At 42.3% G+C, this 17,588-nt stretch overlaps 1 protein-coding gene and 1 long non-coding RNA gene across 8 annotated transcripts in view; one reads left to right on the forward strand and one right to left on the reverse strand.

Annotated features, from left to right (window-relative positions):
- LOC110146391 (uncharacterized) overlaps window positions 1–3,715 on the forward strand; it is a 166,872-nt gene extending 163,157 nt beyond the window's left edge. The window contains exon 4 of the long non-coding RNA XR_011487880.1: window positions 3,184–3,715. This is a non-coding gene — a long non-coding RNA (uncharacterized lncRNA). The remainder of the gene's footprint in view (window positions 1–3,183) is intronic.
- Window positions 1–17,588, reverse strand: part of ELAVL4 (ELAV like RNA binding protein 4) — a 156,281-nt gene that overhangs the window by 24,156 nt on the left and 114,537 nt on the right. For all 7 annotated transcript variants that reach the window (XM_020907223.2, XM_070468185.1, XM_070468187.1 and 4 more), the window contains exon 3: window positions 765–868. In XM_020907223.2, coding sequence (XP_020762882.1) covers window positions 765–868 — 104 coding nt within the window. The remainder of the gene's footprint in view (window positions 1–764; window positions 869–17,588) is intronic.

Below are 17,588 nucleotides of genomic sequence, written 5' to 3' on the forward strand. Positions count from 1 at the left end.
GTCTGGAGGAGCAGGCTCTGGATAACTGGAATTTTTTTTTTTTTTTAACTCAAAACAACCCCTCTTGAGATATTATCTACCAGTCTGATTATTTCTGGATTGCTAGAATGTTACTTTTCCTGTCATTCCTTTACTATGTTCCCAGATGTTACAGTACCCATCCCTATTACACCAGTGTGTTTCTTTATAACTGATTCTTCCTTTTTCAAGTCTTGTTTGAGAGAGTCCTCTTTACCTTTGGGTAAAGCCATGCTGTCTGGCCTAGCATGTGAGGCCCCTGCCCACCTCCCACCCTCATCTTTTCATCATCTCCTTACTGAATCTCAGGTCATAGAGTTCTGTATGTCATTCCCCACTCACAATGTTCATATACATTTTCACAGTTTTGCATGTGGTGTTACCTCCACCTAGAGCAGCTTCTCCCTTGGCTCTGCTCTGACCATCTTTGCAGGCTTGGGCTCCCTGGCCTTCTTGATGTGGGTCATCCCTGGCATCTTACCTGCTCCCTGGATAGGAAGTCCCATAGTTCGTAGTCCCCTCCTTCTACTCAGCTCTCACCTTGTTGTTCTGTAATGTAATGTTCTTCTGTAATAATGTTCTTCTGTAATGTAACGTCCCTCATTTAGTACAGCAGAGAGTAAGTGTCCTTTGAATAAATGAAGAAGCCACCGCCAGCTCCCTCATAGTCTGGATTTATTAGATCAAAGGATGAAATTTAACCAGTGTCCCCTAAATAAAGAGGCATATAACATATAACCTCTTACCTTTATAGTTTTGGTCTGGAGTCTGAGTCCATTTAAAGTGTTGATGGCTTTCTCTGCATCCTTTGGATCAATATAGTTAACGAATCCATACCCTAAACTCTGTCCTGTGGAAACATTTTTTAAGAGAGAGAGAGAGAGCTCATTATCTTGATAGAGGTTAACACTTCCCATTGCAATGTGTCAAAACCTTCTAGTATATGGTTCCTTTTACACCAGGGTTTACTCTCAGGTTGAGAAGTTTCTATTTCTTTTATCTCTCACTCTGGCCAGGCTTTAAACTCACAGGAGCTGCCCTAGCTGGGAACTCATAATTTCCCCTACATCCACACCATATACACATCATATACCCACAAGTGTCCACTTAATTGGGAAGAGGCGGGGCAGGGAAGTGGAAAGAAAGAAGGTGTGGTCTGTTAGAAGAGATTTGAACTGGAGTCCTGGGGCTTTTCCCAGGAATTAAGCTGTGTGACTCTGAATTCATTTACTCTCCTGCCTCCTCCCATCCCCCAATATTTCTTCTCTGCAGATAACAGCACTTGCACAGACAGGTGTGAGAGAGTCAATGAGATACTGAATGTGAAATAAATGCCTACTTGCAACATAGTAGCTGCTCAACAAAAGACAGCTCTGCTATGTTCAGACCTGTAAAATTGGGGCAAGTGCTGGATGCAGTGGCTGTGTCTGCTGCTTTGGTCATGTCAGCCACGCCCGCACTCAGAAGACCTAGCAAGATCCAAGCAGCAAAGACTGGAGACATTTATACTGAAGGCATGGCCTGAATTTAAAGCAATAGCTACAAATCATTCATTGCCCTCATCATCCACCCAGCTTAAGAACAATAAAAAGGGGAGGTGGCTTAATTGGAAAGAACTGGGGAGTGCCTAACACAAAGGGAAGAGTGCAAATGAATTCCGCAAAGAGGATTTAGCTACTTTAGGTGAAGATGGCATCAACTTGTCTGAAACCAGCAGTAGCAAGTGACAGGGCTCCCCCCTAAGTGAAATAAAAATAATGTGCTTGCGATCGTGCCACTGATTATAAATAGTCCATCAGCTCTGCCATGTGTCATCAGCCAGAAATATTATTAGGAAACTTTACATTTTCTGACATACCCTTAAAGAAATACAGAGCTTAGGGTGGCTGCACAACCAGCTTGAACTTCCCAGGCGATGTTATTGATTTGTGGGCGGCAGCAGAGCCGAAGGGGAGGAAAATGACAGGACGTCACACGTCAGGAAAGACTGATTATATAAAGCTCCCTTTGGAGTACCGGGGCCAGGGCTGGGAGACAATACAGCAAAAAGTCTGCCATGTCCTGGTGACAGGAGCCCATTTCAGCAGCCAAAAAATCTTTCCAACAGCTTCTGTTTTGCTGGTAAATGTCTGTGTTTATGTTGGTTGTAGGAGGGAACCTGGGAAAACAAGTTGGGTTCCGGATCAGAAAATGGGTGACTTTGTTATTCTTTATAGGGTGGAAGTAAAGAGAGCCAGGAGGAAATTCAACTGAATTTTGTCCCTAAAATGGGAAACCTAAAATGATGATACATTAGGATATTCCTTCGTTTTGGAATAACAAGGTTAGAATAGGAAAGAGAGGGGCACACTTTGCCAGATAGGCCTTCACCAGCCAGATTAGTAACTGAAGCACGGGGAGGGAATGTGGAGCACCCTGCCGCTCCTGGGTCCCTTCTCTTACTATGTTGTGTGTGGTAGGTGAGCCGTGAGTGCAAGCAGTGTGTGCACGCACATGCCGGTGCTCAGGCACATACATTCACACACATGCACAGGAAAGTAAGAATTAGAGAAAGAGCTGTGTGTGTGAGAATTACAAGACCCTGCCACATGTTCTGAGAAAATTTTTTTGCAAATCCAAAAATACATGAGACTAATTCATTGGTTTAAAAATATCATTTATCCTAAATTCAGCTTCACCTCATCAAGCCTAGCTAAATTCACCTAATTAAATTTATTTTCATCAGGCAGCCTTATTAGTCCCATTTACCATGTATATAAGAGAAGCCTTAACAATTGCTGTAAAATATTCTTACAATTATTTGTTTTAAACAGTCATGCACCAAGTTGAGGGGCTTTAAGAGGCATTTTTAAAGCAATAATCTCAGTGACAAACCTTATGTATGAGTACTAGGAAACAGGTCAGACAGAGTCAATCTATCCAACTAAATTTAATTTGTATAAAATTAAAATGAAATATGGAAAACATAGACAAAACACTCACCACTTAACTGCAAACAATTCATGACTCACTGTACTGATGAAATATATGTGGAAGAATTTATTGTGCCTACTAGTGGTGCATGTTCCCTGAGATACTTTCTCTCCAATTATTCATATATTTATGGAAATCTTAAGTATATATAGTGGCTATAATTTTATATTCTATATTTTATCTTTATTTTAGAGCTCTGCTTCAGGAGGAAGGAAAACACTCAGATTCTAGGAAGGCTCTGAAGGTCAAGTGAAGGAAAGACTCCTGCCCAGCAAGATACATCATATAATTAGGGTTAGGGTTAGGGTTAGGGTCTGTATGGTTGCAAACCCACCATCTCCTTAGTACCTGACTGCAGGGAGCACAACTGTGTTATCATCACCTGCTTTAGGTTTAGAGAGAGATTGCACTTAACATCAAGAACGAAGGTGCTTTGGGGAAAACTAAAAAACCAGATGATCATCATTTCAGAATGGAAGGGGAAAAGATCAGAGATTCTCCTTGATATAAAATAACGAACTGCAAACTCAAAAACAGGGCACTGCACTGAACAGGAGGAGGAGCGGGGTGGAAAGGCTTGCCTGTGAATTGAAAGCTATGAGATAAACTGGCAACACAATGAAACTACCTGTGGTTAGCCTAGTTCATGAACAAGCTTCATTTGTGTGCTTCTTGCCATCATAGAAGGAATACAGCTAAGTCTAACAAAAAAAAATTACTTGATAGATCTAAGCATATTCTTTAAAAAAAAAAAAACAACTCTAGAGAGAATTAAATCCCTTAGGTAGAAAATACAAAATCCCAAGCCTCATTTCTTTCAGAAACTGTTTTAATAATGGGCGGGGGCGGTGGATGGGGAGTAAAATGAGGAAGAATTTTATGTTTTAATTTTGGTGGCCATATATTGGTGATGGGTTTTTGATTTGCACTTCTGTATCTAAATTGTACATAGTACAGAGAAAAATATGGAAGATACACGTTCACAAAGAATATCAACATTATTTCCATGAGGACCAAGAGAGTCACCATAGTGGGAAAGCCCAGGATAACCAGTCTGGAGTCTAGAGCAACCTTCTTCTTTTCTAATAACTGCATCATCTCCCTTTACCAACGGTAGCAAGATCTGACTGTACAGGTATGGTGACAGCACTTTCAGAACATAAAATTAAACTGCTTTTGCTCCCAGTTTATGAGCGTATTTTGATAGCAAATCAAAGAAATTAAATCATTGAAGTTGTGTTCACTGAATCATCAATAAAAGAGAAACAATAATTAAAGAAAAGATAAAATGTTATAAAATGACTGCTGCTGCCGCTGTTTAGTCAGTAGGTCGTGTCCGACTCTTTGCGACCCCGTGGACTGTAGCCTGCCAGGCTCCTCTGACCATGGGATTTCTCAGGCAAGAATACAGGAGTGAGTTGCCATTTCCTCCTCCAGAGGCTCTTCTGGACCTAGGGATTGAACCAGCTTGGCAGATGGAGTCTTTACTACTGAGCCACCTGGAAAGCCCCAAATAAAGACTACCTTCAACATTTAGAAACTCTAGTGAGTGCCTGGCTCCCTGATGCCCAGGATAACCCTTCTGTGTGACCAGTCCTTAATAATCCCTAGTAGGCTGACCACAGGCTTGGATGAGAGGCCTTCAGTGACCATGAATGGGCAAGAAAGGCATTCTTTGCAGTTTGGGTTGGGAACTTAAAATTAGAGTGTAATTTCAAAGAGAAAACTGTTACACATAATGGCTACATTTTTAAGGTGCTTCAGTGTATTTTGGATTAAACAGATTCTTGTTTTTAACAAGCTTTTCTTAAATCTGAACCTGAATACTTCTATTTTTTAAACTGTGCACATGTGCACGTACACATACAAAGACATGCCATGTCCTCGTATTATGATGTGGCATTATCTCTCTTATAATTCTATACCTCACTTCTCTCCTTAGAAACAGAACATTTCTCCCTACAAGATCTAGTTTATAAAGTCTGCATAGTTGAACACTAGGTACTCAACAGATATCTGAGAAGGGGAAGAATGAATACATACATTTGTATTAATTCTCCATTGCTGGAAGTATACAACCAGAATATGTTTATGTTTGGCATGAGAAGAGCATGAGAGTGCCTGAGAGGGGAATTCATTTAGTATTTGTGTCAAAGGGAGAACAGGACAACAAGCTGCCACCAGGGGCTGGAAAAAAAAAAATCAACCAGAAACAAAAAATGTCCTGGTGGGTTCCCCTCCAGCACAGGTCAGATGAACAGTAAAACCCATCCCTGCCCACCTTTCCATAGAGATTCTGAGTTTCCAAAGTGCTTTCCCATCCATTTTGTTGCATTTGATTCTCACAACAACCCTGTGGGAGAGAGAATCATCATTCCCAGTTGTGGAAACGGAAGCTCTGAGGGAACGGCGATTTGCTGGAAACTGAAGCTCTGAGGAAACAGCGATTTGCTCTACTCTTTCTGAATAGTTGAAACTAAGTCTAGATCAGGGGATGGCAAACTGCTTTATGTTTAGGGTGAGAGACTAAGTAGTTTAGGATCGGTGGGTCCTCTGCTCTGTCATGACAATCCTGCCATTGTACCATGAAGGCGGCCACATACAATGTGTAAACTGATGAGCATGACTGAGTGTCAATAAAACTTTATTTAGAAAAATAGGCAGTGGGCTCAATTTGGCTTCTGGGCCATAGTTTGCTCACCCCTGGTCCAGATCTTCTGACTGCAAATCCAGTCCCCTTGGCTGTGACTACAGTTACTCCATTGGAACTAAAGTGTTAGTGACTATTCTGAGGCCTGGAAATACCTTTGAAGTTTTTTTGAACCACCTGAGAAAAAGAAAATTACCTTCATAGCTTGTGCTAAGCACTTTTATTGAATTCAAACTCCAGCAAGTGTTATCATCACAGCTAAATACAACCCCTCATCTTCCAGTCATTCGAGATAGAAGTTGTCGTCCCTTGCTTTGGGGGCCCTAGAGGTTATGACAGCAGGACCCTAAATGTGACATCCTCATGGCTGATGGCAGCAGAAGAGAAACTGTCTCCTTTCTGAGCTGACCAGAAGGAACCTCAGCATTTCTGCACCGTCAACCTGCACACTCTGCTCTTTCTCCCAAAACCGTCATTCTCCAGGAACCTGACAGCTACTCTCCTCATCTGCAAAGCCCCCCTGGGGGCAGCCAGGTGGGTAGCTGCTGTTGAGAAAAACTTCTGAGTCGAGTAAGGAGTTTTTGTGGATGTTAGAACTCCTAGCTCAGGCTGAAATTCTGTTCTCAAAGCACATGATAAAATCCCCAGTCACCTCAAGATCACCTGCATGGCAGTAATACACATGCTGGGTTCACCGCAGCCAACTCCAAACCCCAGGACTCCCTCCCTACCAGTCCTGGGGTGACTTTCCCTACCGCCAGCTGCCTTGAAACCTACCCCAACACACCCTAAAGCGGGTCAGAGGGCTCCATGGCTGTTGCTGCTGCTGCTGCTAAGTTGCTTCAGTCGTGTCTGACTCTTAGCGAACCCATGGACTGCAGCCTACCAGGCTTCTCTGTCCATGCATTTTCCAGGCAAGAGTACTGGAGCGGGATGCCATTGCCTTCTCTGGTTACTGCATGTATATACATGTTAGAGTGTGTGGCCCCAAACTGTACTTGTTGTATATCCTTGGTTAAGTCATTTAAGCTTCGCCAGCCTGTTCCCTTATCTGGAAAAACAGGGATAATCCCTTATCCTCACAATCAAAGCATCATCATGGATTAACTATATTAACATGTGGATGAACAGCAGCTACAATTTATTCAGTGCTGACTCTGTGCCAGGCACCCAGCTAAGTGGCTTACTAAAATTACCTAATTTAATCCTGTGCGAAATGGGTACCATCAAGCCCACTGTGAGGAGGAGGAAAGTGACGCTAAGAAATGTTCAATAACCTGACCCAAAGTCAAAGAGGAAGTAGGCTTCCAGGCTAGGATTTGAATGAACCCAGGTCTGTGTGACTTCCCAGTTCACATCTCTCCATGGGGTTTGGCTCTCTGTGCAAAGGCACAGCAGTGTCTGACATCAGGCAAGAACTCAAGGGGATGCACACCCCTTATGTTGGGGACCCTTTTCCTTCCTCACAATGACTGGGATGCTTTGAGATTCTGGAGCAGCTGTGGCTCTGCTCCTTCCATCCCACCTCTTGTTTCCATGTGTTGGACAGTCTGGGTCTTGGCTTTTCTCCTGCGGATTCAGTGTTGGCAGAGCCAACTAATCAGAGGATTTATCTTCTTTAGGTAGTTCACACAATTCCCTCAAATTAAGTATGGTTTAAAGTCTTGTTCCTCTAAGTGTGATCCCTGTACCAGCATCACTGGCCTCAGTGGGAGCTTGTAAGAAATGCAGCTTCGGCTTATTGCTGTGTGACCCTCGCAAAGTTAAATGAACCTCCCCATACCCTGGATTCTGAGGAAACAACACATCTAACCATAGTCACGGGGAAGGGAAGCTCTGATAGGACTGTGGCCCACTAGGTTTCTCTGTCCATGGAATTTCCCAGGCAAGAATCCTGGAGCTGGTTGCACTTCCTTCCCCAGGGAATCTTCCAGACTCAGGGATCAAACCCATGTCTCCCTGCATTGCAGGCAGATTCTTTACTGCTAAGCTACCTGGGAAGCCCCTATGATAGGAAAACTCTCAGGATTTCTTAATATGTGCTATTTCTTTTCATTCTCAGATTTTGCATTCTTACATTGCCCCCCTTTTTGCTGTGGTAATCTCATCTGTAAAATGGACTTAATATTATTTTTTCATGGTGTTATTAGGAGTATTGAGAGTGATAATGCATGTGAAGTACCTGGTATATAACAGATGCTCAATAGGGCTTCCCTGTGGCTCGGATGGTAAAAAATCTGCCTGCAATGCAGGAGACCCAGGTTCTATCCTTCAGTCAGGAAGATTCCCTGGAGGAGGAAATGGCAACCCACTCCAGTATTCTTGCTGGGAAAATCCCATAGACAGAGGAGCCTGGAGGGCTACAGTCCATGGAGTTGCAAAGGGTCAGACACGACTGAGAGACTTTCACAATAGGTTCTGGTTCCTTTCATTTTTGATCCCATGCCCTTAGTAGACATTGCTTTCACCAATGTCTCTGAGGATGCTATCTCTTGAATGAGACCCCGACCTCCTCAAAGGTGGAGAATATTTCTGATGCTTTACTTTCACATTGGAGCACATACCATGCAATAGGTACATACATTCCACAATTAACTGACAACTAATATATGCCAGATACTATGAGTGGGCCCACAGTGACCAAAAAATTGTTGCTGCCCTCAGGGAACTTGTCTCACCTCCTCATTCCTAATCAGAATATCAATTCACTGATGGCAGAAACCAAGTCTTTTTGGTTCTCTGCTATGCTCCCAGAGGATGGTGGTAAGAGATATGGAGCCAGAACTCATGGGACACATTTGAAAGCCCTGTGGGCTTTAATCTTGAAGGAGAGAAGATGCTAGAGGTGCTCAGAGCCCCTTCCAATACTTGAAAGGCAGCATGGGAAGGCAGGGGTAGACTTGCTACGCGGGCTACCAGGGGAGGGAATGAGGATCAGGCAACAGAAGAAAGTTAGGGAGTGGATTTTTGCCTTGATAAAAGGAAGAACTTTCTACCAATGACTTTATAAAGATATGGGCTGTCTTGTGAGGTGGTAAGCACCCCATGACTAGAACTATGTTAACAGAGGCCAGGTCTACATTTTATCAGGAGATGTTGCAGCAGTTAACAAAATCAACTCATAAGATCCCTTCTAATGCTAAGACACAAAGCTTCTAAATTATATTTATTTGAGACCCCATGTCCACAGTTTATCCTGATTTTCTAACTGAGAAAATAAAAATAATAGAGAATATTTATTAAGCACATACTGTGGGCTAAGCACTTTATATATATTATTATCTAAATCTTTACAATCTCTGAAGCAGGCATTTCCACTCCTGTTTTACAGAAGGGGAAAACTGAGGCCTCAGAAAGAGAAGCAACACACCAGGGTTATTTGGCTGGAGAAGAGTAGCCAGACTCATCTGATTCCAGAGCCTGTACCCTTCTGCTGCATCTTGATTTCTTGAATATGTGCTCATTTGCGTGTTAAACATTTGCCTTGACAAAGCACAGTGTGCCTGAGACTTCAAGAGAGCCTGGGTTTTCTAGGACTATCTCCAAATCCTCATTCTTTCCATTTAATTCCCGTATATACCCCAAAGTATTCCATTCCCATCTTCTACACTGACTGTGTCTCTCAAACTGGACCTGGTATGTCATAGAACGACAGTCTTGGAAAAGACTTAACTATCAATCCTCTTTGAGTCTCCTACAAATTCAGCACCAAAGGACCAAGTAAGAAGCAAGCAGTTCACGGCCCAGTAAGAAAATCAGAACTGTGAATGAACAACTGTAGTAGAGTGTGGCTAAATGTTATGATGGAGAGAAGGAGAGAGGATTTTCTAGAAGATACATAAGAGCTGAGACTAATTGGAAACGATTGATATGAGATAGCCAGGCAATAGACAGACAAGAGTATTCCAGGAGGAGGGGACAATTTGAGCATCTACTCCTTGAGGAGAAAAGACTGCTACTCAGTTTATAACTATCGCTTCCAGGAGGTCAATACTGTTGATATCGACCTGAACTGACAATATCGACTCTAAGCTGAGTGCTCAGATGTATATAAGAGATCTCCCCATAGTCTGGCACAGATTCAGAAACCATTTAGAAGTCTGAAATTTTGAGTGCCTCAGTTCTCTGCCAACAACAAGCACTATTAAAAAAGGACAGAACCCAGGCTTCCTTCTTCTGATTTCCCAAAGTATTTAAAATTACATTGAAGCAGTACTTGGTTATTTCCAGAGGCTACATTCTGGCTTCCTAAGAAGATGCAATTTCCCAGTTGAGAACTCATCATGTGACATCAAGATGAAAACAAGTAAAGCACTTGGTCCACAGTGGGCATTCGATATAAACTTGTTGAACTAACTGTGTCTCTCAATGAACCATAAGCTCCTTAGGACAGGGTCTTATTAATCTTGGTACAACCAAAGTCTGGCACACAGTAGGCTTTCAATAAATCTGTGTTGAATGACTAAATGAACGCATGAATTCAATAAGCAAATATATAGTAACAAAATAGATATCATTTTTTTTGAGGGCTTACTATGTGTTAGTCACTGTACTGAGTGCTTTATTATTTTTTTTTCCAAGCTTTATGGAGGCATAATTGACAAATAAGCTTGAAAGATAAAGTGTACATCATGATGATTTGATATGTGTATACATTGTGAAAGGATCCCTCCCATCTAGTTAATCAACACATATTTATCTTTTTCTGTGGTGAGAACATTTAAATTCTACCTGACGGCTTTATTTATATCATCTCTTCTGCTCCCTAAAACAATCCTACAAGGTAGGCATGATCACTGCCATTTACCATTGAGAAGACTGATACCCAGAGGCCTCAGATCCCAAGACACAAGTTCATCTGTGTGGACTCACACAGGCGTTCAACAGAGTTTCCTGATTTCAGAGACAATATCAACCAAACTGTTCAAGTAGATGTAAAATACTACCTGGGCTACTGGGGTAAGGTACATGGAAATTCAGATGATGATGATTTCCAGGAGGCCCCAAAGCAAGAAGCTGCTACTGCTAAGTTGCTTCAGTTGTGTCCGACTCAGTGCGACCCCATAGACAGCAGCCCACCAGGCTCCTCCATCCATGGGATTCTCCAGGCAAGAGTACTGGAGAGGGTTGCCATTGGGACCAGCTACAAAGTATACTATTTCATAAAGAAAGACAATCAACCAATTCTCAAAGATGAGTTTTGTTTTGTTTGTTTGTTTTTTTTTTTGATTAATTTACCCTTTTGGTTTATCCTATAAAATTGTTGTTGTTTAGTCACTCAGTCATGTCTGACTCTGTGACCCCATGGACTGTAGGCTGCCAGGCTCCTCTGTCCATGGAATTCTCCAGGCAAGAATACTGGAGTGGGTTGCCATTTCCTTCTCCAGGGATATTCCCGAGCCAGGGATTGAACGTGGGTCTCCTGTACTGCGGGCAGATTCTTTAGTGTCTGAGCCACCACGGAAGCCCATCCTATAAAATTAGTTGTTCCAAATGACAGATCTTCAAACATACTTTTCAATAATAAGCCTCAATAAATTCATCACGTAGAATTTAAGAACTAATCTGAAACTTATTTTTCTTCTGTCTGTTCAGGAAAGAAAGGCAATTCATAGGATAAAAAGCCAGTATCAAGAACTTAGACTTAAAAAAAAAACAAAAGGAAAAAATATTCTAGGTAATGTATGGAGAAAATAGAAGCCTCAATGACAACTATCTTACCTTCAGCATTTATCACACAGAAAGAAGTGTTCAGACTGATGACCCTGGGGCAATAAAATATTCTTAATAGAAGCAACATTAAATTAATTTATGTTCAGAATATTCTTACAGACAGGAAAGAATAGTCACATCTTTAAATATTTTTAACAAGGGTCAAAAAAAAAAAAAAAAAAAGGGAGAATTTGGCAAACTCCCAGCTAGCCAGAGAGACGAACTAGAATTCTTCATTCTTGGTTGGTTTACTCTCACATGACACAGAGGTCAGACAGACAAGACTTTCCCCCTCGAATGAATGTGAACCAACTGGTGATTTAAAAAATGCAGCTAATATCAGTGGACGGTTTAGTGACAAAGGAAGAAGACGTAGAAAAAGTTATCAGGTTAATACTAATTATATACACTGCAATCAGCCTTTGGGCAAAATGAGATTGTCTTTGGGTGAAATGTCTGTGGAAGAAAGGAACTGCTGTATTTAGGTACTAAGACAATGGCTTTCAAAACTCCCATCAGACGCTATTCTTATAAAGGGCAGGTGGAGGTTTCTGATATCATGTTGGGATTTAAATTAATTGAGATAAGCTATGTGAGGGGGCTGGGCACAAGGGAGATGCTTCATAAATATTAACTGAGTATAAATCTATTAAAATTTCCTTTATTCGAAGTAAAAGAAAATTCATAGCTCCCAACAAAGGAGGTGACATAAATAACTGTCTGTGCAGAGATAAGTCAACATGTCAAATATGACTTGGAGAAGAACTTTATGGGGAAACCTTTGTCATTGTGTCTTTTCTGAACTAAGCACCTGGGGTTCTCTGGCCTTGGACTTAACCACTAACAGCTGTGGGGAACTCCCTATCCCTACCATCAAAGGGTTCACTGATAGCAAAGTGCCATCAGGAAGCTCATGACTATGGTCTGAAAGCTCAGTTTGGATTCAACAAATGTTAGAAATGAAAGAAATTCCCCAGATGACTGAAAAAGAAGAGAAATAAGAAGCAAAAGTCTATTTTTCCTTTTCTTCACCATTTGGCTTACAGGTAAGAAGTAAGACAAAATAAAGAAATAAATGCTTGATGCTTTTGAACTGTGGTTCAAAAACTGATGATGCTTTTGAGCTGTGGCACTGGAGAAGACTCTTGAGAGTCCCTTGGACAGCAAAGAGTTCAAAACAGTCAATCCTGAAGGAAATCAGTCCTGATATTCATTGGAAGGACTGATGCTGAAGCTGAAGCTACAATCCTTTGGGCACTTGATGTGAAGAACTGGCTCCTTGGAAAAGACCTTCATGTTGGGAAAGGTTGAAGGTAGGAGGAGAAGGGGATGACAGAGGATGAGATGGTTGGATGGCATCACCGACTCGATGGACATGAGTTTGAGCAAGTTTCGGGAGTTGGTGATGCACAGGGAAGCCTGATGTGCTGCAGTCCAAGGGGTTGCAAAGAGTCAGACATGACTGAGCAACTGAACTGAAGTGAAAGAAATAAAAACCCAGGAACAAAAGAACTCACACAGAAAGGAGTCTGTAGAGTAAGAATTGAGGAGGAAAGTCGACTTATGTTATTATTTTTTTTAAGCTAAAGGCTTCAAGGGGAATGGACACCAAGCACGTGTGACCAACCTTATTACACTGAGCCAAATGCCTGGGAGAGGTGAAAATGAAGGCGTGCCTGGGATGTGTGTGAGAATCACCAAATGTAAACGTTTTCTAATAACTCAGCTCTTTTGAGCAATGGAAAATGAAGTGTCCCCTTGACAATCAGGAGACTAAAAGAATCCATAATGTAAATAATTTCCAGAACACATCTAGTACTCAATAATTTTCAACAAAAATGCCGAGTATGTGATGGGACTTTGCTGGTGCTTGAGAGATGGACCCATGTGAGATCATTTCCTGTTCCTCCTGGGTGTTGGGAAGACTTTCCTGGGTCACCAAGGCCTCTACTTGCCCATTCCCATGCAGTAGATGACCCCACCTCTTTCTTAACAAAAGAAATGAGGTCATCAGGTAGTAACTGGCCCAAACTGTCTTCTTCCCTTCTACCTTAAGGAGCTCCATTTCTTCTTAGTTTCGAATGTACATTCCACAAAATGTTGGAGAAGAAAAGCTTCTTTGGGTAATGCTACATATTATATACCATTCTTTTTAAGATTTATAGTACACATGAGCACAGACTTAGAGAAGTAGTGATAAAAAGAAATCCCTTCCTAACTTGGTTTACTTCAGTTTCCAAAACTCATGCAATCACATAACCTATTAAAAAAAATTACCTATTAAATACCTTTGGGAAAGAAGTTTAGACAGAATTCCCAAATGAACATTACTCTTTGAAACAGGACTGAATTCAAGATATCATTAACCTAAAGTTGGGGGGGTGGACATTGACAATTCCTGAGATACCAGAGGGGCTAGCAGAAAACATGGAGACCAAGCCAGAGATTACGTCTAAGGTCTCTTTTCAATCTGACAGTCCATGATTCTGTTTCTCAGAAGACATCACACAGACTTGCTTCTGGGGTAATCTAGACAGGACAGAAATGCACAGTGGGGAGAAGATCAGACATCTGTGTATAGATTTTCATGTCAGTATACACTGTACATCCTGGAGAAGGAAATGGCAACCCATTCCAGTATTCTTGCCTGGGAAATCCCAGGGACAGAGGAAGCTGGGGCTACAGTCCACGGGGCTGCAAAGAGTCGGACGTGAGTGAGAGACTGAGCACTCATGTACAAGTCTGGTTCTAGCTTGCCACACATCAATAGCTGGCGTGCAGCGAGTTCAAGGAGCTTCACTAGGAGAACCAAAGATCCAGGAGAAAAACAAAACACAACTGTGTGTGACTACACGGGCCCCCAAGCAGGAACACACACTTATAGGTATATACATACACAGGCACACATGTGAACACTACCTATACTTTACTAACTAGGCACACAACCCTGGGATGCAGTTTAGTATTGTAGATAAAAATAGAGGTTTTGGAGTCAAATAAACATGGGTTCAATTCTTCTCTGCCTCTTAGAAGCTGCGTGACCTAGGATAAGTTACTTAACCTTTCTGAGTCTGTTTCCTCACCTGTTTAATAGGACAAATAATACATACACCTCACAGAACTGCTGTGAGAATTATATACTATATGTCAGGTGCTGTTCTGGGTGTTTTACATATACTGATGCTCACAACAATCCTATCACTATCCCTATTTTACAAATGTGAAGATTGAGGCACGGTAAGAATGAAAATTTGCCTTTTATACAGCTAGTAAGGGCTACCCTGGTGCCTCAGACGGTAAAGAATCCACCTGCAATGCAGAAGACCTGGGTTCAATCCCTGGGTCAAGAAGATGCCCTGAAGAAGGGTATGGCTACTCACTCTAGTATTCTCCATGGAGAATTCCATGGAGAGAGAAGCCTGGCAGTCTACAGTCCATGGGCTGCAAAGAGTCAGACATGACTGAGAGACTAACACTTTTAACTTCCAGGTAGTGAGACTGGGGTACAAACATAGGCAGCTAGCTCTTAATCACTAGGCTCTCCTGCCTCATACAATCCTGGATTATAGTAGGTCCATGATATTTCCCTGGAAGACAGAGACACACATACTCAAATATATAAACACCCTACACCTCCTCTTCCTCTCTAGCTTTTCAGATCTGCTGTTTTTGTCATTAATTTATTACACGATGCAGTGGGCAGCGTGCAGACATCAGCTTCCCAAACACAAGGATCCTGTGTGGCTGCTCAAGGAACAGAAGAACAAATCCAACCCTGAGAAATGTTAGTTCATTCTGAACGATGACTCACAGCCGCTATTTTCACAAACAGCCTGCTAATTAAACTTTCTTATGAACTCTGCTAACCAATTTTTCCAATGCATGGAGAAAAATCATTCATTAGAGACCGGAATCCAAAATCTAATATTAAAGCACAAGTAGGATCTGTGGCATTGTAATTTGATCAGCCTGAGCATTAATAACAGTTACACACTGATGTCTGAAAGAGGTAATCAGCTTCTGCTGAGATATATGTAGATAACTGAACAAAACATCTGGAAGGCGGACTAGAAAGCAAAGCTAGCTTATCACAGGGGTTTTAGTATTTATTTTACCCTCAGATCCCCTGCTTACAGTATCCTATCTTCTGGGTGACCACAGTAATATTCTGAATTGGTGTAGCTCTTTAACTACTTATGGACACATTAGCAGCTCATCTGATGTCACAACAGACAGCAAAGTGAAAAGAGCCAGTGTCATTCCCATGTTAGGCACAACATAAAATGAGGCACTGAGGTACTGAATGGCCCAGAGCTAGAGCTAGAATAAGAACTTGGTGACTCCTTCTAGTTTCTCATGCTGCCACTCATAAAAGCTGGTCTGATTTCTAAATAATTCTCAGAAACCATCCTGACATTTTCCAATACTGAACTAAACGCTTTCATTTATAATCTTCCAGAGCCACTAAAACTGCTGTGCATTATTACTGTAGTTATTTCTGAGGCTTACCAGGATCATCCTACACAGCCACATTTGCGACTCAGGATGAAACAGCAGAATACAAGAAACCCTCTCTGTGAAGGTCTGCTGTCCCAACTGGCAGCAGCATGTAGTCAGACAGACACAGGTACACAGCTTGGCCACCTGCCAAGTGTGTGACTTCAGGTCAGTCATTTTAAACTGTCTGAGCCTCAGTTTTCTCATCTGAAAAATGGGGCCACCATTACCTCTTGGGGGCAAGGCCAGGATTAAGTGAGATAACAGAGTGGCTGGCATCTAGCAGTACTTAATAAATCTAAGTTCCCGTTCCATTCTTTGGCCTTCTCACACCCTGTGTCCTACTTGCTCCTTGGAATAACATACTGAGGACTGAACCAGAACAGAAATCCACTTTTACACTCCTCTCCACTTCTCTCCCTTTATCCATCTGCTGGCCCAGTGGTAGGACCCTTGGAGAGAAGCGGGAAGGAGTTATGAGATAGAAGGGGCCCCTCCCATTTATAGGTTGCTTTAGTTTACAAGGGTCTTCATGTGGCATTTGGCTTGAACTCACAAGTACCGTTCAAAGAAGGTAGAGTAATGATTTATCTTTATATTGTATATTGAGAATGGAGGTCTAGGTGAATACAGTGACCTATGCAAGGGCACGCCCACTTCTATTAAGTGTGTGTGTGTGGGGAGGGGGTTTGTGGTACAGGAGTTTGACATCTGTCCCATCTTTGGTTAGTCCAATGCATTGCATCTGGTTTTCTTTTTTCTGGCATCTGGTGTTTTTGACCAGAAAGCATGTGAGTGTGTGTGTGTGTGTGTGTGTGTGTGTGTGTGTGTGAGTGTGTGTGTGTGTGTGTGTGTGTGCGTGTGCTGGGGACTGTAGAGCTCTTGGGTAGTGCTCATTTCTTTTGCAGTTAAAGGGCGGTCTGTCTCCCTGGGAAGGTTCTGCTGACAGCTGAGGGCCACTGGGGAGAGGAAAGGCAGCTGAGGCCTAATTGCAGTTTCCAGGGTCAGTACCTGGGAGTGAGGGTGACACTTGTTTTTCCTGTTATTATCCAGCTCAGGGTCCTGGATGATGGGGAACCTGCCAGAACTCAGTGTAGGAGCCCTCACCAGGGAGACGGGCGCAGAGGTCTGCTGTTTCTGCATGCCCAACCCTGGGATGTAAAGGGGACAGTGTGACTGCCGAGACTTAGAAGCCACCTGTATCTCAGTTCAGGGCAGCAGGCAAGGAAGCCCGCTTCAACTGTCTATACCTTTTATTAATGAAAACAGGGAGCCCACTCAGGCAGCTTCTCTCTTGGCTGCCTGCCCCAGCCATAAAAAACAAGTCTATCAGTCCAACATGGATTTAATTTGAAAAAAGGAAAACTCTATGTATGTGATTTCAGGCTTCATACCCCAACCTATAGGATGGTTGGCAAAAGTCTTCATGATCAGAGGCTCTAGTGAGTGTGGTGGGAAGGGAGCAGGGCTGGGATCCTGGTTACCACTTGAGAATGGGATCAAGGTTGTCATCATCCACATTTCCTTGATGGAAAGAAAACTCAGACTAGGGGGTTTTGGGGAGGTGGTCTGTTACTCCTGGGATGAGTCACCTAGCCACAATTAATTTACGAACTTTCTCTCTGGTCTCTTTTTACCATTCTACTCCTATTTCCCTTCTACCTTGTTTTTTTTAACCTATGGCTATTTAAATTTTAGCTCCTTTCTATCTCATAAGTCAATTCAAATCCTTCTTGGA

Source organism: Odocoileus virginianus, chromosome 5, assembly GCF_023699985.2.
Source record: "Odocoileus virginianus isolate 20LAN1187 ecotype Illinois chromosome 5, Ovbor_1.2, whole genome shotgun sequence".
NCBI lineage: Eukaryota > Metazoa > Chordata > Mammalia > Artiodactyla > Cervidae > Odocoileus > Odocoileus virginianus.